This window comes from Palaemon carinicauda, chromosome 23 (genome assembly GCF_036898095.1).
Source record: "Palaemon carinicauda isolate YSFRI2023 chromosome 23, ASM3689809v2, whole genome shotgun sequence".
Taxonomy (NCBI): domain Eukaryota; kingdom Metazoa; phylum Arthropoda; class Malacostraca; order Decapoda; family Palaemonidae; genus Palaemon; species Palaemon carinicauda.
Genome location: NC_090747.1, coordinates 111,825,722 through 111,852,123, shown reverse-complemented (window position 1 = coordinate 111,852,123; position 26,402 = coordinate 111,825,722). Strand labels below are relative to the sequence as shown.

Below are 26,402 nucleotides of genomic sequence, written 5' to 3'. Positions count from 1 at the left end.
ATTTTAAAGATCTATTGAGGAATGTACCTTACAATCTTCCCTCAAGAGGACCTTCTTGCTGAAATGGGGATACGCATATAAACCTCCTGAAGAAAAACATTCAACCTGCAGGGCAGATCTAATGATTCCAGCAGAGGAATGCTATTGACAAAAAGGGCAGTCTAAATCGACCCTCAAATGAGTTGAAAGCTGTTCCTTTTACATGAAGATTGATAGGCTGCCTTCATCAAATCTCCAACAGATATGTTGTTGCCGAAAGCATGCAGACTCAAAAAATCGTTTCAAGAAAAAAAGAAGCCCACCAGCAACATAGTAAAAATTAAACACAAACTTTAAATAACTCAATTATAATGATAATCGTTATGAAAAGAACAAAATTACATTACCAAAATTACCTCTCATAAAAATTAACAAAATCGGTTCCTCGTACTGCAAGCAAGAATGAAGGTACCACAAGTAAGACAAAGTGCTCTTCTTAATGAGATTTTCATCTTTGTTAATTTAATATTATATCACTAATTAAGGGGCTTGGAATTTTTTATAGGTCTAACTTGCCAAGACCAAAGGAGACAGGCATTTAGAAAAGCAATGATTTGTATTCTGTATGAAAAAATAAAAGGACATCCTTAAAAATATATTCTTTAAAAATACTAACAACTTACTCTAAAATAAAAAAAAAAAGTGTACCAATATTAGGAATACTGTATAATGAAGCAGTCTCAATACTCCGTGAAAAGGACAAAATGAAGGAATAAAAATAAGTAAATACATTTACAATTTTATACACTAGTACTGTATGTCAATATTTACAATACAGTGTCTTGTCCAGACACAGCCTCTTCAATATATACTTCACTTACACTAACGCTATTAATAGGCTAACCCCTTGCCAGAACTTTGAAGTACAAATACTTGTAATTCTAAAATAGTGTTTACACTTAAAAATCACAATACAAACCTTTACTTTTAAATGTCTAACCTTCTACTAGAACAAACATTAGAGACAAAGCTGAAGACTTCAAACCCGCATACATTATTGGCACTGAGAAGACCCACAATCTTAGCAACTCTCTTTGCTCTATTATTGTTTTGTTTTTTAATACCAACAAGTCCGAAACAGGATTTGGTCAATTGATAATGCCTTACACATTTGTTTCGTTTAACTTAATTCATAGTTGAGTTTGTCCATCTACTGGTATCCTAAAGTTATTTTAATCATGTTTTGAAGAATGTGCAAATACAATTTTTAAAAATCCCACTGTATGAAACACGAGAAATGATAACTCAATCAATAGAATATATCATTTGGATACAGTATATTACTGATCTATTTTAACGTTATTTATCTTATAATATTTCTTATTTTGGATTCATCAGTTATCTATAGTTTATATGCTATTCCCTTATTTCCTTTCCTTACTCGGCAACTTTCCCCTTTATAGCCCTTTGGCTTGTAGCATTCTGCCTTTTCAACCAGGGTTGTAGCTTGGCTAGTAATAATATGTTATTTTCATTAGTAAAATAAATTTTTGAATATACTTACCCGATGATCATATAGCTGTCAGCTCTGCTGCCCGACAGAAAAACCTACGGGCGGAATACGCCAGCGATCGCTATACAGGTGGGGGTGTACATCAACAGCGCCATCTGTCGAGTAGGTACTCAAGTACTCTATGTCAACACAGAACCAATTTTCTCCTCGGTCCACTGGGTCTCTATTGGGGAGGAAGGGCGGGTCCTTTAATTTATGATCATCGGGTAAGTATATTCAAAAATTTATTTTACTAATGAAAATAACATTTTTCAATATTAAACTTACCCGATGATCATATAGCTGATTCACACCCAGGGGGGTGGGTAGAGACCAGCATATATGTCAACATTAAGAGCTAAGTATTCCGTATTTCATTTTAGCAGTTATTCAAAATAACAAACATAAAATTAATAAGTACCTGGTAAGGAAGTCGACTTGAACAATTACTCTGCCTTTTTAAGTACGTCTTCCTTACTGAGCCTCGCGATCCTCACAGGATGCTGAGCGACTCTTAGGAGCTGAAGTATAAAGGGCTGCAACCCATACTAAAGGACCTCATCACAACCTCTAATCTAGGCGCTTCTCAAGAAAGAATTTGACCACCCGCCAAATCAACAGGATGCGAAAGGCTTCTTAGCCTTCCGGACAACCCAAAAACAACAATAAAAAGCATTTCAAGAGAAAGATTAAAAAAGGTTATGGGATTATGGGAATGTAGTGGCTGAGCCCTCACCCACTACTGCACTCGCTGCTACGAATGGTCCCAGGGTGTAGCAGTTCTCGTAAAGAGACTGGACATCTTTAAGATAAAATGATGCGAACACTGACTTGCTTCTCCAATAGGTTGCATCCATTACACTCTGCAGAGATCTGTTTTGTTTGAAGGCCACTGAAGTTGCGACAGCTCTAACTTCATGTGTCCTTACCTTCAGCAAAGCATGGTCCTCCTCATTCAGATGGGAATGAGCTTCTCGAATCAAAAGTCTGATATAATAAGAAACTGCATTCTTCGACATTGGTAAAGAAGGTTTCTTAATGGCGCACCATAAAGCTTCTGATTGTCCACGTAATGGCTTAGTCCGTTTCAAATAGTACTTAAGAGCTCTTACTGGGCATAGTACTCTTTCTTGTTCATTTCCAACCAAACTAGCAAGGCTTGGAATATCGAACGATTTGGGCCAAGGACGAGAAGGAAGTTCGTTTTTGGCTAAAAAACCAAGCTGTAAGGAACATGTAGCCGTATCAGATGTAAATCCAATGTTCCTGCTGAAGGCGTGTATCTCACTGACTCTTTTAGCTGTTGCTAAGCAGACGAGGAAAAGAGTTTTCAAAGTGAGATCTTTAAAAGAGGCTGATTGAAGTGGCTCGAACCTTGCTGACATAAGGAATCTTAGTACCACGTCTAAGTTCCAACCTGGAGTGGCCAACCGACGCTCCTTCGCGGTCTCAAAACACTTAAGGAGGTCCTGTAGATCTTTGTTGTTGGACAGATCTAAGCCTCTGTGACGGAAGACTGCTGCCAACATGCTTCTGTAACCCTTGATCGTGGGAGCTGAAAGGGATCTTTCCTTCCTTAGGTATAACAGGAAGTCAGCTATCTGAGTTACAGAGGTACTGGTTGAGGATACTGATTTGGACTTGCACCAACTTCGGAAGACTTCCCACTTCGACTGGTAGACTTTGAGAGTGGATGTCCTCCTAGCTCTAGCAATCGCTCTGGCTGCCTCCTTCGAAAAGCCTCTAGCTCTCGAGAGTCTCTCGATAGTCTGAAGGCAGTCAGACGAAGAGCGTGGAGGTTTGGGTGCACCTTCTTTACATGCGGCTGACGCAGAAGGTCCACTCTTAGAGGAAGTGTTCTGGGAACGTCTACTAGCCATTGCAGTACCTCGGTGAACCATTCTCTCGCGGGCCAGAGGGGGGCAACCAACGTCAACCTTGTCCCTTCGTGAGAGGCGAACTTCTGCAGTACTCTGTTGACAATCTTGAACGGGGGGAACGCATAAAGGTTTAGATGGGACCAATCCAGAAGAAAGGCATCTATGTGAACTGCTGCTGGGTCCGGAATCGGTGAACAATAATTTGGGAGCCTCTTGGTCATCGAGGTTGCGAACAGATCTATGGTGGGTTGGCCCCACAATGCCCATAGTTTGTTGCATACATTCTTGTGAAGGGTCCACTCTGTTGGGATGATTTGACCCTTCCGGCTGAGGCGGTCTGCCATGACATTCATGTCGCCTTGAATGAACCTCGTTACAAGGGATATGTTTCGATCTCTTGACCAGGTGAGGAGGTCCCTTGCGATCTCGTACAACTTCATCGAATGAGTCCCTCCTTGCTTGGAGATGTACGCCAGGGCTGTGGTGTTGTCGGAGTTCACCTCCACCACCTTGCCTAGAAGGAGGGATTTGAAGCTTCTCAAGGCCAGATGAACTGCCAGTAGCTCCTTGCAGTTGATGTGTAACTCGCTTTGAACCGGATTCCACGTACCCGAGCATTCCCGACCGTCCAACGTCGCACCCCAGCCCGTGTCCGATGCGTCCGAGAAGAGAAGATGATCGGGGGTCTGAACAGCCAGTGGCAGACCCTCCCTGAGGAGAATGTTGTTCTTCCACCAAGTCAGTGACGACTTCATCTTCTCGGAAATAGGAACTGAGACCGCTTCTAGCGTCTTGTCCTTTCTCCAGTGAGCAGTTAAGTGAAATTGAAGGGGGCGAAGGTGGAGTCTCCCTAACGCGATGAACTGGTCCAGTGATGAAAGCGTCCCTATCAGACTCATCCACTGTCGGACTGAACACCGGTCCTTCTTCAGCATGGACTGGATGCATTCTTGGGCTTGACTGATTCTGGGGGCCGACGGAAAAGCCCGAAAAGCTTGACTCTGAATCTCCATTCCTAGGTAAACTATAGTTTGGGATGGGACGAGTTGGGACTTTTCTAAATTGACCAGGAGACCCAATTCCTTGGTCAGATCTAGAGTCCACTGTAGATTCTCCAGACAGCGACGACTTGACGCAGCTCTTAAAAGCCAGTCGTCCAAATAGAGGGAGGCTCTGATGTTTGCTAAATGCAGGAATTTGGCAATATTCCTCATCAGTTTGGTAAAAACTAGAGGTGCCGTGCTTAGGCCATAGCACAGGGCTTGGAACTGGTATACGACCTTCCCGAAAACGAACCTTAGAAAAGGTTGGGAATCTGGGTGGATGGGGACGTGAAAGTACGCGTCTTTTAGTTCTAACGAGACCATCCAGTCTTCCTTCCTGACCGATGCTAGAACCGACTTTGAAGTCTCCATGGTGAACGTCTGCTTTGTGACAAAGACATTCAGAGCACTGACGTCTAGCACCGGTCTCCACCCTCCTGTCTTCTTCGGCACTAAGAAGAGGCGGTTGTAGAAGCCCGGGGATTGATGGTCCCGGACTATGACTACCGCTCCCTTTTGTAGCAAGAGAGACACCTCTTGTCGTAAAGCTAGCCTCTTTTCCTCCTCTCTGTACCTGGGAGAGAGGTCGATGGGAGTTGTTGCTAGAGGGGGCTTGCGCAAGAATGGAATCTTGTACCCCTCCCTGAGTAACTTCACAGACTGTACATCTGCGCCCCTGCTCTCCCAGGCCTGCCAGTAGTTCTTGAGCCTGGCTCCCACTGCTGTCTGAAGAAGGAAGCAGTCAGACTCTGCCTCTAGAGGACTTAGAACCCTTCTGCTTGCTCCTACGTTGACTTCCGGCACGAGCACTTCCTCTGCTGGAGGCTCTGCCACGAAAGGGCGGAATGAACCTTGACGCTGGAGTGTCCATCCTAGGTCTAGGTACAGAGGGCAAAGGGGAGACTTTGCGTGCGGATGACGCCACCAGGTCATGGGTGTCTTTCTGGATCAAGGAGGCAGCAATCTCCTTGATCAACTCTTCAGGGAAAAACACTTCGAGAGTGGAGCAAACATCAGCTCTGACTTTTGACATGGGGTGACGCCAGCTGACAAGAAGGAGCAAAGGTGATCTCGCTTCTTGAGTACCCCAGACACGAAAGAAGCCGCAAGCTCACTAGAACCATCCCGAATGGCTTTGTCCATGCAGGACATGATGAGCATGGAAGTTTCCTTATCAGAAGGGGAGGTCTTCCTGCTCAATGCTCCCAAACACCAGTCCAGGAAGTTAAAGACCTCGAAAGCGCGGAACACTCCCTTCATAAGATGGTCCATGTACGAAGGGGTCCAGCAAATCTTGGAGCGTCTCATAGCCAGCCTGCGGGGAGAGTCTACCAGACTTGAGAAGTCGCCCTGGGCAGAGGCAGGAACTCCCAAGCCGAGAACTTCTCCCGTGGCATACCAGACGCTAGATCTGGAAGCAAGCTTGACCGGGGGAAACATGAAGGAAGTCTTCCCCAGTTGCTTCTTGGACTGCAACCACTCTCCCAGTACCCTTAAAGCTCTCTTGGACGAGCGAGCGAGTACGAGCTTCGTAAAGGCAGGAGCTGCTGACTGCATGCCTAAAGCGAACTCAGAGGGAGGCGAGCGTGGTGCTGCAGACACAAACTGGTCTGGGTATAAATCCTTAAAGAGCGCAAGCACTTTCCTCAAGTCTAAGGAGGGAGGCGTGGTCTTGGGATCTTCGATGTCGGAGTGTTGGTCGTCAAGATGTGCAGCTTCGTCATCATCAGAGATACCATCGTCTGAATGTTGAAGAGGAAGAGGCAACGGAGTGGGCTGGACGGCTGAGTCCAGCAGCACGGGTGCATACGTGGCTGCACTGGACCCAACATCATGCCACTGTTGGTCAGTCTGTGAACTGGCAACAACCAAAGCTGAGTGGGTGCGCAAAGGGTCTACTCCCGACTGTGGAAGGGTAGCGGAGACCACCGTGGGTTGCGGAGGTTGACGCACCGCATCAAAACACGGCAGCCCAACTCCACCCTCCTGTTGTTGTGGTAGCTCACGCACGGCAACGGAGTGCTCCGTGCGTCTGTGAGCGTCAGCATGCGTCTGGCAGGGTCGACTGCGCATGGGTGGAGGAGCTCTCACAGCCGGAGTGTGGGAGCAGGCAGCCTCAGCGGCTGCTGGGCGCACAACCGTGGAAGATAGTAGGCTAACGGGTGCAGCGTCAACCTTCTCCGCACGAAACTCCTGCATAACCGCAGCTAACTGAGTCTGCATAGACTGCAGCAAAGACCACTTAGGGTCTACGAAAGCGGCAACAGACGGAGCTACTGTCCGTTGTGACTGAGGGTCTAAAACAGCGGGTGCGGCAACAGACGGAGTTACTGCCTGTTGCGGTACCACTTTGCCTCTCTTGGGAGGTGTGCAGTCGTCGGAGGACTGCAGCGAGTCCGAACTGACCCAGTGGCTATACCTGGGCCGTTGGACTAGCTCGGAAGGGACCTTACGTTTAAGAGGCCGTGAGACCTTGGTCCATCGTTTCTGTCTAGAAACCTCTTCCGCAGGCGAGGAATAAATGGGCTCACTCGCCTTCTTGTGGGTGGGACGATCTCGGAAAGATACGTCCGAAACCACGGAGGGTACGTCTGTACGCTGATTAAAGCCTGTCGAACCCTTTGGTCGTACGACATTGCTTCTCCCCTGGGCTTGGGAGCTTGCAAGAGGTCCCGGACTGGGAGGACGACAGGCACGAACAGACGCACCCTCATGCGTAACACTGACACTTTTCACTGCACTGACACTCACTTCACTTCCCACTGCACTTTTACCTTTCAACTCTCTGACGTCAGCCATGAGTTGATTGCGGTCATTCGCCAATGACTCGACTCTCTCACCTAGAGCCTGAACGGCAAGCATAACATCCGCCAATGAAGGTTGATGAGAGCTAGCAGGGGGGTCGGGTACAACCACTACAGGGGAAGGAATAGGTTGAGGGGCATGGGGAGAGGAAAAATCAATAGAGCGAGACGAACTCCTCCTGATCCTATCCTTCTCTAGCCTACGTGCATATTTCAGGAATTCTTGAAAGCCGAATTCCGAAAGCCCAGCGCATTCCTCACATCGATCTTCCAATTGACAAGCTTTAACCCTACAATTGGAACAAACGGTGTGCGGATCAATAGAGGCCTTCGGAAGACGCCTAGAACAGTCCCTAGCGCTACATTGCCTGTACAGTGATACCTCGGTAGTCGAACGACTCTATACTCGAACAATTCGGAGTTCGACCAAAATTTTCGAGAAATTTTTGCTGCGGTGCTCGACCAAAAATTCGGTACTCGACCAGCCGAACACGTGACGACCGCATGGGCTTTGTGATGATCGCGCCATCTCGGCCACTCTCGCTTGTTCGGGAAGCATCAGTTCTCTCGAGAGCGTCACTCAGACAACGCGCGATCAGCATTCGTTGTGATTTAGTGATTTTCAGTGCTTTTAATTGCTTTTTTAGCTTTCATAATGAGTCCCAAGAAAGTAATGAGTGTTAAGGGGAAGGAGAAGAGGAAAACAGTGCGAACAACGATCGAGTTGAAGAAGGAAATTATAGCGAAATATGAGAATGGTGTACGAGTGTCCGATTTAGCGGTAGAATACGGAATGGCGAAGTCGACCATTTCTACGTTTTTAAAGCATAAAGAAATGATTAAGAAGGCGAATGTTGCAACGGGAGTTACGGCGGTAACTAAGCAAAGGCCACAAGTGATTGAGGAGATGGAAAAGTTGCTTTTAATATTTATTAAAGAAAAACAGTTGGCCGGGGAAAGTGTTAGTGAAGCGTTCATTTGTGAAAAAGCGTTGCATATCTATGAAGAATTAGTGAAGAAAAGTCCGAGTACCAGTGAAAGTGATTCATTTACATTTAAAGCGAGCAGGGGTTGGTTTGAAAAGTTTCGTAATAGAACAGGTATTCATCGTGTTACTAGGCATGGGGAGGCAGCTAGTTCGGATCAAATTGCAGCCGATAAATACGTGGGGGAATTCGATCGGTACATAAATGAACAAAATTTGATCGCACAACAAGTCTTTAATTGTGATGAGACTGGGTTATTTTGGAAGAAAATGCCAGCCAATACGTACATTACCAAGGACGAGACGAAGATGCCAGGTCACAAGCCAATGAAAGATAGGCTAACATTGTTGCTGTGTGCAAATGCAAGTGGCGATTGCAAGATCAAACCTTTGTTAGTGTACCACTCGGACAACCCCCGGGTGTTCAAACGAAATAATATTTGTAAAAGTGCACTACCAGTTATGTGGCGCTCGAACACTAAATCTTGGGTCACAAGACAATTCTTTACTGAGTGGATAAACGAAGTGTTTGCCCCCCAGGTTAAGGCTTACCTCATTGAAAAGAGCTTGCCAATGAAATGTCTTCTGGTTATGGACAATGCTCCTGCACATCCTCCAGGTCTCGAGGATGACTTGAAAGAAGAATACAGCTTTATCAAAATCAAATTCTTGCCCCCCAATACTACTCCCATACTCCAGCCCATGGACCAACAGGTCATTTCAAACTTCAAAAAACTCTATACCAAGGCCCTTTTCAGAAAGTGTTTTGAAGTGACCAGTGACACGAAGTTGACCCTAAAGGAATTCTGGAAGGAACACTTCAGCATCCTCAACTCTGTTAACATGATTGACCAAGCTTGGCGAGGTGTGACCTATAGGACATTGAACTCTGCCTGGCGTAAGCTGTGGCCATCATGTGTCACAGAGAGGGAGTTTGAAGGTTTCCAACCAGAGGCGGGTCCAAGCACTGCTACCCCTGTAATTTCTGATGACACTGATGTCGTTGAGGAAATTGTTGTCATGGGCAGGAGTTTGGGGCTTGAGGTCGACAAGGATGATATTGATGAGCTTGTAGAAAGCCATTCTACCGAGTTGACTGTGGAGGAATTGTTGCACCTGCAACAACAACAGCAGCAGGATCTGATTGTGGAGCAGGAATCTTCAGAAGAGGATGAGGTAAGGGAGGATGTTCCAAGTTCTCTCATCAATGAAATTTGTTCCAAGTGGGCAGATGTGCAGGCTTTTGCTGAAAAATACCACCCAGAAATTGCAGTAGCAAACCGGGCAGTGCATATGTTTAATGATAGTGTCATGTATCATTTTCGAAGAATACTGCAGAGGAGGAAGAAACAATTAACAATAGACCAGTTTTTCACAAAAGAAAAGAAAGCTGCTACATCAAAGCCTGTTTCTCCTCCAAAGAAGAGACAAAGAAGAGAAGAAACCCCTGAAATAGATCTGCCCACCCTTTCATTGGAGAGAGAAACAACTCCTGAAGGAGAACTACCCCGCCACATCATGGAAGGGGACTCTCCTTCCAAGCAGTAACCTCCCCCTTCCATCCTCTCCACATCCATCCCTGTATGCCATCGAACCGCTGCTCAAAGGTATGTTCACTACAGTACAGAAAATGGTTTAAAATTGTTTTATTTTAGTACAGTAAATGGTTTAAAATTGTTTTATAGGATTTTCTGACCAATTTCATACACATTTAGATAATTATTGTTGTTTAGGTACACGTTTTATTAATATTTTGGGCCTGTTCGAGTGCTTGGGAACGGAATAGAATATATACCATTATTTCTTATGGGGAAAAAAAATTCGGTACTCGAACAAATCGGAGGTCGAACACGGATCTCGAACGGATTATGGTCGAGTACCGAGGTATCACTGTACTTGGGGACTTGAGAAGGGTCAGACATCTTGAATTAGTCAAAGGGGGGAATTCAAAAACTATCCAAGTCGTCAACAAATAATCCAAATCCAAAAAAGAATGCAAGGAAGTATTGAAGATAACTTCTGCACAGCGAAAGCTAATAACTAGAGATGAATACTTCACCAAATAACGTGAAAATCAATCCAGAAAACAAGAGCGTATTCAGTAGGTCTTGCCGGTGACACGACAGAGAGAAAAATGAAATACGGAATACTTAGCTCTTAATGTTAACATATATGCTGGTCTCTACCCACCCCCCTGGGTGTGAATCAGCTATATGATCATCGGGTAAGTTTAATATTGAAAAATGTTATTTTCATTAGTAAAATAAATTTTTGAATATACTTACCCGATGATCATAAATTAAAGGACCCGCCCTTCCTCCCCAATAGAGACCCAGTGGACCGAGGAGAAAATTGGTTCTGTGTTGACATAGAGTACTTGAGTACCTACTCGACAGATGGCGCTGTTGATGTACACCCCCACCTGTATAGCGATCGCTGGCGTATTCCGCCCGTAGGTTTTTCTGTCGGGCAGCAGAGCTGACAGCTATATGATCATCGGGTAAGTTTAATATTGAAAAAATAATAATAATAGTAATATGATACCCTTTACCATTGCTCAAGATATCTTTAAGTATCTACAGTATAGTATTTGTATTGTATATCGGAAAGTCATTAAAGGAAGGAGCGGTATTTTGTTGACACTTATCATCTCAGTACTGAATACATAAAATATTAACTTCACAGTCTTTTTCTTAAGTACTTTCCAAATCTCTCTTATACTTCACAGAGGAAAATGACATCAATATGTCTCCCCTAACATGGTGTAATGGCAGATATCAATCAAAGAAACGGTCATTAACTCTACCATCAGGTGAGTACACACCAGGCTTTATTGTATTTGTCAATTTTTAAAAATGTTTTAAAGCACAAATCAATTACCATCCATCCATATACCAAAGGCACTTCCCCCAATTTTGGGGGGTAGCCGACAACAACAAGAAACAAAACAAAAAGGGGACCTCTACTCTCTACGTTCCTCCAGCCTAACCAGGGACTCAGCCGAGTTCAGCTGGTACTGCTAGGGTGCCACAGCCCAACCTCCCACATTTCCACCACAGATGAAGCTTCATACTGCTGAGTCCCCTACTGCTGCTACCTCCGCGGTCATCTAAGGCACCGGAGGAAGCAGCAGGGCCTACCGGAACTGCGTCACAATCGCTCGCCATTCATTCCTATTTCTAGCACGCTCTCTTGCCTCTCTCACATCTATCCTCCTATCACCCAGAGCTTTCTTCACACCATCCATCCACCCAAACCTTGGCCTTCCTCTTGTACTTCTCCCATCAACTCTTGCATTCATCACCTTCTTTAGCAGACAGCCATTTTCCATTCTCTCAACATGGCCAAACCACCTCAACACATTCATATCCACTCTAGCCGCTAACTCATTTCTTACACCCGTTCTCACCCTCACCACTTCGTTCCTAACCCTATCTACTCGAGATACACCAGCCATACTCCTCAGACACTTCATCTCAAACACATTCAATTTCTGTCTCTCCATCACTTTCATTCCCCACAACTCCGATCCATACATCACAGTTGGTACAATCACTTTCTCATATAGAACTCTTTACATTCATGCCCAATCCTCTATTTTTTACTACTCCCTTAACTGCCCCCAACACTTTGCAACCTTCATTCACTCTCTGACGTACATCTGCTTCCACTCCACCATTTGCTGCAACAACAGACCCCAAGTACTTAAACTGATCCACCTCCTCAAGTAACTCTCCATTCAACATGACATTCAATTACAAAAGACATAAAAAGGAAATTAATGAATTTTCAAGTGTAATTTGCCACCTGACAGGAATAAAGATTTTATCTACCACCAGCAGTTTCATCATGATCTGAGTCGTGAAAAGGAAAGAACTTTAAGAGAGTTTATATAAAGAGGAATGAGAGGCAACATTAATTGGAGAAGAAGCTGTCACTTTAGCACAGCAAGAGTAGAGATTATCAATTCACTTACAAGAGAAAGTGAGAACTGTTAATCTCTAAAACCAAACTATTTCAGACTATCCTAAATATTCATCGAGAAGAAGATGCTATTACGGTACTCCTATTGCAATTATTACTATAAAGCCATTTAACGAGATCACCGAGTCATATTTCTAGACTTTCATAAAAACTACCTGAAGAATTTGCTGTAAGGTGAGAGATGAAAAATTAACAAAGGTAAATTTCAAGATTAAGAACATTTAGGTGAGAAAAGACCAAATGCAAAAGATGAAAAGAAAATGGCAGAAAGTAGTGGCATCAATGTACTGCACCAAACTATACAAACTGTATAGTATGCAACTACTCCCTAGATGTCAGATGAAGGATAAGGTGACAAAGACCTCTCTCATAAGTGCAATATTAAATCATGTAAGATCAGAAAATTCAGCCATAAAGAATATTTACTAGGAGAATAATTGCCATAAGCTAATCACTGTACTTCATAAGCAGAGTTCATAAGAGTCAAACCAATGTTAAAGATCCAAAGAGAAGTTCATTATTAATCTCAAAATCCTTTTCGTGATGCTACTCTGCTAAGACCAATCATTTCAAGGGCAGAGTCTTTCCACAAAGTAAGAGAGGTTGACAGTGTGTAAACTAGAAATATGAAGACACAGTAAAAAGGTTAGCTTAGATTATAAAAGTACATAATTTAGAGGTACTTGAACAAGGAAAACAAGAAATTGTCGGCCAGATGAAGTGGAACATGAAACAGGTGTTAGAATCTACAAAGCACAAGAGTTCGTGGAAAGGAGAGCGGATTGATATATGTGTATGGGGGTCGACATGCTCCTGATAAGCCAAGGTGTAGTTGAATAGAGTTTAAAAGGTTCCCCACATACGCTTCAGCTTTGATTTAATCAAAAGGATAACTGTGGCAATAACTCATCTTTTCCTCTACAGCCACACCTTACTAGTGGAATAAGATTATTGATGATATCATTCAATGTTGACATTTAAAAGAAGCTTCACTGCAACACGATGCACACTACTAAAAAGCAAGATAATAGCAAAAATAAGCAAATAACAATGTACTTACATATTTATTAAGATTGAAAGTGCTAGATTATTTAGTAAATGTTTATGTATCATAGCACTGAAACTTACACATGACAGGAAAACCACAAAATAATAGTTACTAAATGCAGAACATCTTAAGTGCACTATCCCATAAAAAGTACTAAACTGACCTTAATTCTATACCTTCAAATAACTGATGATCTTGGCACCGTATGTCTAAAATATTACCAAAATTTATTTACCTTACTGTCGAAGGCAGTTTCATATATTTGGCGCCGACTCCTCTGCGCCATGGCATACTGGGCTCCAAGACTAAGGATGGGAATTGGACGGTAGGGCAACACAGCAAAAACCTGCGTAATTATAAATAGTCTCAGTTTCCAAAAGCAACAATGGAAAATTCATCTTCTGGTGAACTTATCTAAAAAGGTTGCATAATTATTCTTACAGAGCAGCAGTTTAAAAATCCCTATTCTTTAATACAGTTATACTTTTGAGTAGATTTATGAGTGTTTGCAAAGTAAAAATAATTAGAATGGTAAACCTTTTAAGACACTTATGCAGGTATGACTAACCTGTGGCCCATGTGCCACACTTTCTAAGTTACTGATTTATATTTATTCATACCGGTAATCACCATTATCATCATTAGGAAATAATGAAAGCAATGTCAATAGTATGTAAACTTCCATAATAAGACAAATAAAACAAGGTAGAATTGCAAAAAAAATCAGTAAACATTGGGAAAGCAATTTTCTTGTATATGTGTATTATCAAGCAGCCCTCACTCACATGGATAAACTGTAGTAAAATGTGGCCCGTAACAGACAGACAGTTGCCCATGCCTGCTGTAATGCTACCGAGGTATATGAAAAATCACAAATTATTAGTAATTTGTATTTTTCCTAACATACTTACCGAGAACTATTTTCATAGGAGTTACCTGGAACCTCCTCTCAATCGACCAGAGTTTTGTGAGGTTTCCCCTTCTCCCCTTTTCTGTAATGGTAGGCCTAGGCGGAAGGATAAGTGCCTTGAGGGCAATGCCGAGGCAGGCCACATGTGAGCTTGGATCGCGACCTTCAGTAAGTTCTCTATGTATTCATTTAAAATACAAATAAACACCTTCACAGAACCTATTACTTATGAACTCTTCCAGTAAGAGATAACACTCAAGAAAGAGTATAGTACAAACCCTTGATCTATTACCAACTATTTTCAGTTTGAGGTTTTAGTGAGGATGTACTTGCCATCCCCAACACGAGTTATAGAGAACAATCAGCAAATGCCTAAAAGTCAGGGGGACTAAGCAAGATGGCACCTTTCAGTCATCTGCAGTAAGGAATGTTGTGGCCATCTTCCAGAACAGACTGGTTTCATTGCAGTTAAACACTTGCTTTAGCATGTAAGGCTTAAAATCCACAAACCTTTTAAATTCGGAAGTGAATGCCTCAGCTGCTTTGACATTGGTGCTCACCGCCTCACCAAGTCGCACAACATTATAAATTCTTGTCCTTCTCTTCAAGTTTTTAAACTCATCACGACTTGCTTTGAATGTTCTTTTTCTTGGTCTGCCAATGTACCTGGCTCATTTTTCAATATGTCAGCATACAAAAGAATTGCTTTTTCAAAAATAATGTTTTCGGTAATTATATCTACTACTAACTGCTTCTGTGACGCAGTTCCGGTAGTCCCTGCTGCTTCCTCCGGTGCCTTGGATGACCGCGTAGGTAGCAGCAGTAGGGGATTCAGCGTTATGAAGCTTCATCTGTGGTGGATAACGAGGGAGGGTGGGCTGTGGCACCCTAGCCGTACCAGCCGAACTCGGTGGAGTCCATTGTCAGGCTGGGAGGAACGTAGAGAGGAGAGGTCCCCTTTTTTGTTTTATTTGTTTTATGTCGGCTAACCCCCAAAATTTGGGGAAGTGCCTTGGTATATGTATGTATGTACTAACTGCTTCTCATTGATCGAGATGAGAAGCAAGCTTTCCACATTATCAAGAACACAAGGCTGTCGTTTTGTCAATGTAAGCACCCTTTACACAGTATCAATTGCTTTGATTTCTTCTTTTATCTTCAGAATTTTACAAATTGTGGATTTTGTATGATTGTACATTTTTTCCAGGTCTTCCACAAGCATACCTTTATCATGCTTATTGATAATTTATTTATTCACCTCTAAATTTTAATCATCATCATATTTTTACCATCTTTCATGATTATTTTGGGGGCCATTATCTAGATGCTCTGTACTGTAAATTTAACGTGAATAACAGCGATCACAGTTCTATAAAGAAGATGCAGCCACAACTTTACAAAAGAATACTTTCAAGACCATTGTAAGATAACAGTAAGTGATGCTGGTACAAGTACTGTGGAGATAGTGAAAGAATTAAGGTCTTAGCAGGGAGGGGGACATTGCGACCTAAGGCAAAAAAGAAAAAAAAAAAGAAAAAAAAAACATGAAAATCATATGAACACTGTTTGAGCAGCGTATGGGTGCTGTGAGACTGTTTACTATACATAGCTTGCTAGTCTCATTAGTCTGTGCATACAGAGGGAAATTTTTGTTCGCGAACCAATAGTGCTCATATGTCGATTTGAAAGTTCATGCTCGTATACCAATTTGCTTTTACACTATTCTGAGTTACTCATAATCCAAGGTACAGAGTTACTTCATACAAATGCTGAAAATTTTAAGACATTTAAATCTGCCCATCCAATTTTATCAATTGTGAGTTGAAGCTTTCTTTCAACTGTTGCCCTTCTTGCTCCTACATTTGAAACAGAGGTCATCCCCAAAAGGTGGGGATGAAATTGACATCTGGGAACGCAGTAGAAACTTCATTAATTTCTAGGGAAAATAATGTAATGCCAAGCGCAGTTCCCAGTGGGACTCGTTCTTCCTGAGAGTATTTCCAACTGTAACCTGAAGAACTGCCGTATTAAAAAGGCCTGATTGAATAAATGCCACTCACCTCTCAAACCAAATTCATGGACAGTTTTAAGGATACCTTACCTCCAAGTGGTTGGTATCATATGTTTTTTAGATTAGAAAATACTGCCACATGATGTTTATTGAAAGCGAACAACTCGCATAGAGATCACTCTTGATGGATTATTACATCAGTTGTAGATTGCATTCTTTGAAAACCACAATGTGTTGGTGATAAAACAACCTTCTTTTCTATTCTTTTCTAATATCCATAGAAGCTTTGCATCACCCAGATAATCATTACTGCCCACTAGGAAGATGGCAAGACCACCTGAGTGTTTATTTATCACCTTTTTAGCGTCAGCCATGCTGAAAGTAGTTAAATGCCAAGCTCCTTCTGATCCAAAGTATTTCCATCCTTTATAACAGATCTGCCTCAACTTTCCAGTTAATTAGGATCTGGTTTAATTATTTTGGTCTATGGTTAGGATGACTGTGCCAAGTCAGGGAACACCTTGCCAGTTCAAAATGGGTGTCCGGTCAATGAAGGAATATGTTGCTTAAGGGGGATTCCAACCTCCCAGAGAATTTAAAGCCTTTATTGGGGTTTACCCATAATAGTTTAAAGGCTTCATGGAACTGCAAAGGTTTCTTGAGATTTTTCTACCAAGGGGCTTGATGCTAAGGTGGTTATGCATCCTCTGGAAGAAGGCTTTCAGGTACTCTTGCAATTAGGAAAGCAAAACATGATGCTCAACACATAATTGACTATCAAGTGTTTGTCATGCCCTTTTTGGAAGCTGGCATTGCTCCACCCATGGCAAAGTTGCTGAGGCCTTCAAGAATTTTTCCAAGATTAAAATCGATGCAAGACTACAGGTTTTGACCGAATGCTATCTAGAATAGGTTGCAGTAAAGGAAGTTACTCTAGTAATCCTCTGTATAAGGTGTAAGGACCTATTTCCTTAATCTTTAGTGGAAAGAATTAAGGATAATGCCAGGGCTCCAAGCACATCTCTTTCTGAGAAGTGGAAGAAACTCATTCAGCTAACACTGAAGAAGAGAACATTCCTTGCTAAGAGACAATACAGTATTTCTATCCGATAATAGAGGTATCCTCTGAAGAGAGGCTTAGCAGGCTCAATCCCAGACCCCCACTCAGCAATCAATCTCCCTCTGGGTGGTGGAAAGTGACAACCTTCTCAGTCAGGTGTCCTGTGTCCTTTGTGATATCTTTCAATTGAAGAGAGAAGGAAGGAAGTAGACTAGGAGAGGTCATGTTTCCGGTCCTTCGTAAAAGTAGAGGACCCAACAACGACTACCTTAAAGATAGGGTTTTTTCAGTGAGGACATAGAATATTATTATTACTAATTAAGCTACAACCCTAGTTGGATAAGCAAGATGCTATAAGTCCAAGCTCTCCAACTGGGAAAATAACCCAGTGTGGAAAGGAAACAGATAGAATAGTGTGTCTGAGTGTGCTCTTAAGCTAGAGAACTGTAATCCAAGACAGTTGAAGACCATGGTACAGAGGCTATGGCTTTACCGAGGACTAAAGAACTATGGTTTGATTTTGGAGTGCCCTTCTCCTAGAAAAGCTGCTGTTTACCACAGCTAAAGAGTCACTTCTACCGTTACCAAGTGGAAAGTAGCTGCTGAACAATTACAGTGCAATAGTTAACCCCATGAGTGAAAAAGAATATTTTGGTTATCTTAGTGTTGTTGGGTGAGTAAGGTAAAAGGAGAACGTGTAATGAATAGGACAGACTATTCGGTGCATGTCTGGGCAATAAAAGAGAGTCATAACCAGAGGCATTCACTGTAGTACTACCTGGCCAGTCAAAGGACCCTATACTTCTCTAGTGGTAGTAGCTCAATGGGTGGCTGATGCCTTGGCCAACCTACTACCTACCTAGTCTTAAAAGGTCTGGGTTGATCATGAAAAACAAAACCCCTTATATGGCACAAATTCTTTCACTTCAAAGCACTGGAACCCAGGTCTTTTGTCCCCAAAATGAAGTAGAAAAGTGGGTCTTACTACAGCCCATATTTGCATACAGTACTAACTAAACCCCAAGAGGCATAGGTTTGTACTATAGATCCAAAGATGTTTACTGGCAAATCCCTATCGTTCTCCACTTCCAGCATTATGTAGTGGTTTGGCTAGAGAGGAACTTGTACAGGATAAGAATATAGTAATGCGGTTCAGCCTCTGTATAGGTTTACAGGTGCTCACAAAATTAGCAAAGCCCATGATCAAACTCCTGCAGTGACAGGGAGTTTAAAACTTTGGCTTTAGTATACCCTGTTGTACTTTATAAGAAGTCATTCGGGACCTGAAAACACATCATCCAAACTAGGTTTCCCATTCTTCGAAACCCTTTTTTCCAGTTTATTAATAAATCAATTACAGTACATGGTCCATGAAATTGAATATGATGATCATATTCCATACTAGCAAAGTCTATTGAAAAAAAAAAACAATTACAGTACAATTAGAAGTATACAGTACTGCAATTTGATTTTTAAATCATAAAACTAAATGATAATAACAAAACCAAAAATAAGAAATTGTGGCTGACAGTAGAATAACACAATTCCATAAATCATCCAAAGAAACTCAACGTAATGTACTTCGGATGCCATCAGCAAAAACTTATACAGTACAATAAATCAAGAACTAGAATAATAAGTACTAATAGTGTATTTTTTATTCAAGATAAGTAACCCCACATGAAATACATGATAGCCTTATGTACATCCACACAAACTTCTGACTCTCCAAAGAATCTATCCAATTCCAACCGGCAGTTCAGGCATTAGTCACAACAGCTAGGATAAGAACCAGAAATTGCCACAGTTTCCAGAGAAGCTGTGAGAGGGATTCTAATTACATACACAACTGTACACCAATAAATGCAAGACAAAGAATGAAAGAATGATAATATTTTTAACTAATACAGGAACACAGTTTACTGTACTATGTGTTTCCAAGACGGAACACAGAGTGAAATTTGAAAGATTGGACTGCCAGCTAGAAATTAATGATCTCTTCTCTTCCGGTTATGTCTGAAAGATTGTACCAATGCACATACACCTATCATAAAATAAACTATAGTAAATCACTTGGCAATAAAACAAGTATTAAACTAAAATGGTATTTTCATTATAAAATAAAATTTTGAACATACTTACCCGGTAGTTATATATAATTAAAGTCCCACCCTCCTCCCCTCTAAGAGACTAGAGGCATGGAATATATGAGGGTTCCTGGAATGGTTCCTAGGTACCTCGCTAGGGCGCAGGGGTGGTACACCTGGCTATCCAATCGGCGATTGGCGCGAGTTTTGAATTTTCTGCCGTGACGTCAGGGACGTAAGCTATATATATAACTACCGGGTAAGTCTTATGTTTAAAATGTTTATATTATCACTTACCAAGGACCTTGCTGCCAGAATCTGCCTAGTCATAATGAGGACATAGCTGCAGTTAACCACATATTCAGGCCACTAAACAATTTGGTTTTTATAAAAAGTTCTCAGGGTTTCAGCATAAGCCGCGTCCTGTGCTGAGCACCTCATTATTCAAGGTAATGGGTTCATTTTCCTTCAACGCTATATAAAATTTGGCACCTAACTGTAGAGGTCTCAGGCCTTTTGAGCACAGGTCACAAAGATGAATCTGAAAAGGAGTTATGAGTCAATTAGTTTTTATACAATTTAAACATGCTATCTTCAGCAAAATAAGTTCGAAAATACTAAAAGCGTATGATGTATTTGCATCCCTTTCTTAAAACAAAGTCAGTAGTACAATACTGTATTCAAAAATATTGCCAACAAGATAAAAACCTTAATACAGTACAATACTACGTACAATACAGCATATAAATTTTTATGTACCAATATAGAATAATGGAACTACTGTCGAGGTTAACAAACATAAAATGTGAAAGAATTTTAAAACCTAATTTAGGTTTCATAGACAAACCAATCCTTTAATAAGCCTCCCTTTTTCATAAAATGACAATCTAATTTGCATGGTATTAAATATCACAATTCTTTAAAGTAATTTGTATTCTTCCTAATTATATAATCCTAATTATTTTAGAAGTGTGATTCCAATAAAGCTCAGAACTCGGCTGTTAAAATCTATAATAAAGTGTCGGTAGTTACTGGCGGATGGTGTTTCTGAAGCCATGGTCTGAAGGATTGAGTCCGTTTCACGTAGCATTTTAGTACCCTCACAGGGCAAATATGTAAATCATCTGGAACAGTTGTTGCTTTCATAAGGAGAAAGATTCAGATTTGGTCGTTTACAGCCGGGTCTTGAGTTAAGTTAAAGTGACAAAGTCAGGCATAAAGGAAAAAGAAACCTTTCTCCATTCTTCAGCATGACTGATGACATGATAACTCAAGCAGCTTGCATACTCTTTTCGTTGAAGTCAAGGCAATAAGAAGACCGCCTCAAATGTTCAGTCTTTTTCGAATGTCTGCTTTAAAGGTTTGTAAGAGGACCATTTTGAGGACCTCAGAACTCTTGTGTTAACCTTGAGTGACAAAGCAATTACTTGTACAGTACCACTGAAGGGCTAGCACAGTCACTTAGAGAAACTCTATGGACCAAAGAGTCCTTGGGTAGCCTGACCCTTGATAACCATGACCTCCTGGGCTAGAGGAGAAAAGTCACTCGAAGAGTGTCCAAGAGAGTGAATTCTTGAACTACTCTTCCGATGTGATTTTGGTGAATCTCTCTCAAGATTGGTTTCATTATCCAATCTTGTGCATGGAGATCGTTCTATAATCTTATTTCAAACTCTGAACTTCTTATCCAGTGATCGTGCTTTCTTCGAAAGAGGGAAACGAAAGGGTAACTTTACCCGAGAATAAGAGCGCACCTTAGAGGAAGATCGATCTTGAAAAGAGTAGTAGATTATGTGGTAGCCTTAGTACTGTATGATGACTGAGCATGAGGTATCCTCCTCTGAAGACCTTACAATGACGGGTGAGGATCCCTGAACAGGCTATGGGTCATAATATGATGTATGCCTGGAAAATGATGAGCATGCCCAAATAGAAGAAAGAAATTTAACAGGCGAGTGCATGTGAATAGATGTTTGCATGCTATCAGAAATTGTGAGTTTATGAGAGAGCCCGCTTGTGCACATAATAGTGCGCACATCTTTCTCTAGCAGGTGAACACAAAAATGAATGCATGTATGCCCAGGTGAGTGAGAGCAAACAGTTGAGAGCGTGTGAACAGAACTCTCTCTAAGGGGAGAGCCCGCATGAAGTTGAGGGCGTACACATAGGAGAGCGTTGTGTCACAAGAGACCAAGTGTACTTACGAGCATTTAAAGCTTCAGGGTCTGTCAAATACAGTACTGTATCCTTTAATTCAAAATCTTGAGTGCATAGGAGAGTGCATACAAAATGGTATGTGCATGCAAACATAAGAATGTACACCAACAGATAAAAGCACTTATGTGCGAGCAGTGTAGCACCTAAATGGAAGGAGTGCTTGTGTCCATATGAGTATTTAAAATAAGAAACGGGAGGTCATTTGTCAACAGGAGAACTCATGCAAACAGATGGCTATGCGCTAACAGGTGAATATTCAGTTCCTGAAGAGCATACACCATCAGGGGTAGACGCAAACAAGTAAGATCTCAGGATACGATGAATGCGCACTAACTGGTGAGTGCGTGTGGGTACAGGAGAGCGCAATTATTGTTTTGTAGTTCTCGCTAGATTTCTCTCATCCTCTACAGTGAGAAGGCCTAGCAGATCCATCTTCTGAGGACATAAGGGCACGTCTCCAAACAGCTTGGGAGGGAAGCTGATGACATCCTTGTCAGGCTTCTGAGAAGGTGGATGATTATGTAGACATGGTCAATGGAATTAAGCTTGGAAGCAAGGGAAGTTGAAGGCTCTCCTTCTCTTCCAGGAGACGTCAAATCAGAAGGTGAAGGAGGGCCTGAAGTTGAAGATTATCAATCAACTGCACCTTTGGAGGTTCTGGGATGGACGGAGGTGATCATGTTAAGGGCTTCCTCTGCAGAGGCGGCAGAAGATGAGATAGCAAGAGATGACTTTTTCCTTGAAGTTACTAAGTCTTGCAAAAGTCTTTCTGTTGACAGAATGCCCTTCTTGCCTAAGAAGGGTCACAGACTATGTCCTTAGACGTGTCGTCACCTGAAACTAAATTTCCGGGTTCACTCCAAGAAGGAATACAGTACTGTACCTTCCTATCTAATGAAAGCAGAAAAAGTCATCTCACTCCAGGCTTGTCATAAGATTCATTCAGTGTTGTTGTCCTTCTTTGCCTTTCCCTTAGAGGAGGGAGATGGAGAAGGTTCAGAAGCCAGATTACCCAGGGAAGAGGGGAAAGGTCCAGCGAATTTTTTAGACTTTGAAGAACCCAAAGGAAAATAATATTGCTTGGACTTCTTTGTCCTCCTCCTGCTGTACTCTGGCCACTAAGACAGCCACACCTTACACTCCTCACAGGGTGATGACTGCAAGCAGTCATGACCCCTGCAAGGGCACAAAGAATGAGGGTCCACAGACATCATACTCATAAAGGTTCCACACCTATGGTCGGGTCAAGTAATGGTATACTGTATTCTCTTAGTAAAACATCTCTATGACCTTTTCAAGATTCACTGATAGTGCCCTGAGATGGCATAAGTGGACACATCATCACCCTAGAATGGGTTAGGTTAGAATAGATAGACAACTAGTGGGCACTTAAAGTTCAACAGCATTAGCTTTTCTGTTGTTTTGCGCATACAGTATTTCATAATTGTTTTGGGTACTCATCATTCATTCTTATTTTTCCCAAGCCTAAAAATTTAGTTTTTCAATGAAGTCCATCATAATTGTTAAGAGGATTTAGTTTGGGTGCCTATAAAGTCTACATTGATATGATGGTAAAATAACGTGTTCTTGGCTAACATGATATGTGGTTTGCTCTAAACCATGTTTAGCATGTAATGCAACTATGAGAACCAATTCTAATCTTTGTTTGTCATCCGTGGTCACTGATTCTCTTAACAGAGATTTAGCTAAAATAAGTTCAAGGAGCCACTCGGAAATAAAATGAAACCCTAAAAAATTCAAAGCATGACTGTTAGTACTGTAGGTCTAAAACAGTGGATCCTTCTTATCCTAATTTTTTCATTGGCGATGTTCCTTCAACTATGTACAGCTCTTAAAATTTTAGTTGTCACCTTGGACTGCATATCAGCTTTTAAGAAAAATTTGCATATTTTTTATCTTCAATCACACAAAAAAAAAAATGGTATATTATACAGTATTGAGAAATACAGTACTTCAAGGTTTATAGAAAACTGTTCATGTTGAATGAAATATTTTGATGCTTTTAGTCTGCTTTGCTTTAAATAATGTTTGCCAGTTTACTTTCACCAATTGGCCGTTCTTAAATTGTATAAAAAATTGATTCTATCATTTTTTTTTTTCATGATCTTAACATTGATCTCGGACATCATTGTTAAGTTACACCACTGTATATTTTTCCTAATTTTGACCATCTTCGACATTCGGATCTTCCCAGTTTATACTTTCCATCACATATTTCTAGATATAGTTAATTCTGAATTTTGCTCTTTTTTTTCACAAGGTTTAATAACACACAGTTTTCTGCAAGTTAATTTCCAGCCGAGACTAAATTACGGAATGATATCCTTGCACAGTAATTGAGTCGTTGGAATGTCAAGAGTTTAAATTTGGGGCAAATGCATTCTTGTTACAAAGACTCACCCATATCTCCCTTTATAGCTCAACAATTTTAATTAGCTTGCTATTCTGTGTTAATCATTATAATGAATACTGTATAACTTACTTTACCCCTTTATTGTATATAGATTACTTTATTTCTTGCTTCTTCACTGGGTTTCTTTCATTATTAGAACCTTTTGGTTTTTAACATTTTGTTTCTCCAATTGTATAATCTAATAGCATCAGTTTACCATATGTTTAAAAAGCTAATAAATGCAATTTTATATTAAAAATAAAATTATAACAAATCATCAGTATTTGCTATGTGAGAGAGAGAGAGAGAGAGAGAGAGAGAGAGAGAGAGAGAGAGAGAGAGAGAGAGAGAGAGAGAGAGAGAATTACCTGTATTCTTATGTACTGGACAGTAACAATTATATACCAACACTTTACATCTAATATTACCGAATATATAAGAATAAAATTTGTTTATCTTTATAGTTCAAGTTTCCAAACCAACAGGGGTACTCTGAATGTAATACCTGCAGATAAGGAAGGAGTACTACACAGGACATAGGGATAAAGACGGAGTATTTTACATAGAACAAACTTATAATAGTAAATATTTACCCTGTTACCAACAATATTACATAACAAAACCCAATTTTCACCGTATCTCCTTCATTACTTATCAGACTTTATGTATCCCAAACCCTGTTACCTAAACAAACCTAGGTCATCTTATCCCTATTCATCATACATCAGTCAGAATGTCAGAGAACTTCAAAACAATCAATCATACATCATAGTATCTCTGACCAGCAACATGTTAACCTAAAAATCTACTGTAAAAAGCATATTAATTGTGTAAACAAGCTGTCATTAAATAAGTTGGAATCCCCATAAAAAATAGCTGGATCCTTTGTACATCAACGGCCAGTTACTCCAACGTGCATTAAAAATGGGCACTGACTAACATAAACGTCCCCCTAGCCTAACCTACAAGCCGTGTCCTTACCGACTTGACTAACAGGGGGACTAATGCCCCCCTGCAACCCTCCTTACACTGTTGTATTCGTAGTTAGCCGTAATCATACATTAAGGTGTCCGCTATCATACATACACCCCAAATAGCCTACTTCAATGCTAACTTGCTAAACCATAAGGTGTGTTTGAATTAAGAGATAGGTATGAAATTAAGAAAGAGTTTCATAGCAATTCGAAATCCAATAGTAAATGCTACTTATGGAATACGATTTTTATGCTAAAAACACGAAGAGCAACATAATAATTATTACCAAGTTACCAACCATAGCTTAGCAACCAACGCTGCTATTATGAAAATTATAATCTAAACGTATCTCTTAATAAACCTATATGTACACATATACAATAAAATACAGTACAGATAAATATATTAGCGTATATTATACCAAACAAGATGCCACGAAATAACGAGATAAAACCTCATTGGCAGGAGTCTGCGATACTGAATCTCCCAATGGAAGAGACACTGACCACTGTCACTGATTTTTACTATTTGACGTGATTTACCACAACGATGTCGTATAAGTAATAAAACCAGCAAGTCAGGAAACGACTAACCTATGCTCAAATAAAGACTGTAGATCTCTAGGACCCCATGAGGAAAACTTCAGAGTGCGTCATCTCGTTTCTTCACAACAGACAGACGAATCCAGCGCGCATGTGCGTCGTCTGCTTGTTTACGCATTGATACACTGGTGTCCGAATCGTTCGTTTCTATAAATATTTATTACTTTTATATAAAAAATACATTTTGTCTGAGCTTTTGAGCATCATATTAAATAAAATATATATTATATAGTATTATATTTATTCATTTAAATACACTAGCGAGAAAGGAACACAATGAAAATGCATTATGCTATTAATTATTTTTAGCGTATACGAACGTAATGGAGTAGGAGTATGGGAATATTTCATGAGAAACTAGTGGTTTTGGGCTTAATGAAATAGCCTTGACTTGGACAAGGAGAGAAAGTTAACAATGGTAGCCTAATCATTATCATTATTAATTTTGGAAGCGTGCACCCTACTTACTCAGCAGAATGCAAATAAGTGAATAAAAATTTTAGAATAATATTATTCGAAATGGACTTGAATAGTTTAAATCAAGAGAAGGTTCTAATTTTAGTGTACTTTAGGCTTCTAGCTTAAAATTACGTAATCTAGTCCATCTTCATGAGCGTAATTCTTTTTACCGTAACTCATATAGAATTACGTTTTTACAATAAATTACTATCAATTCTTAGGAAGTATTCAGTAATGACATCACGAATTTTCTACATCAAAGTCTTTGTTATCTATCTTCAAACCGTATCAAAATGCAAATATGAAACTATAAGGAACATTTAAAAATCAAAACTATTTTAACATACACGTTTTGTTCTTGTTGTGAAAAGAATATCGCTATTAATTTTTGAA

General features: G+C 40.8%; 1 protein-coding gene across 1 annotated transcript in view; it reads right to left on the bottom strand.

The window, feature by feature from the left end:
• Nucleotides 1-25,657, bottom strand: part of LOC137617369 (uncharacterized) — a 47,923-nt gene extending 22,266 nt beyond the window's left edge. The window contains exons 1-3 of the mRNA XM_068347391.1: nt 25,542-25,657; nt 19,641-19,884; nt 13,511-13,621 (exon numbers count right to left, since the gene is read on the bottom strand). Of these exons, the coding sequence (XP_068203492.1) occupies nt 13,511-13,621; nt 19,641-19,673 (144 nt within the window). The 5' untranslated portion in view covers nt 19,674-19,884; nt 25,542-25,657. The remainder of the gene's footprint in view (nt 1-13,510; nt 13,622-19,640; nt 19,885-25,541) is intronic.
• Between the last annotated feature and the right edge of the window lie 745 nt (nt 25,658-26,402).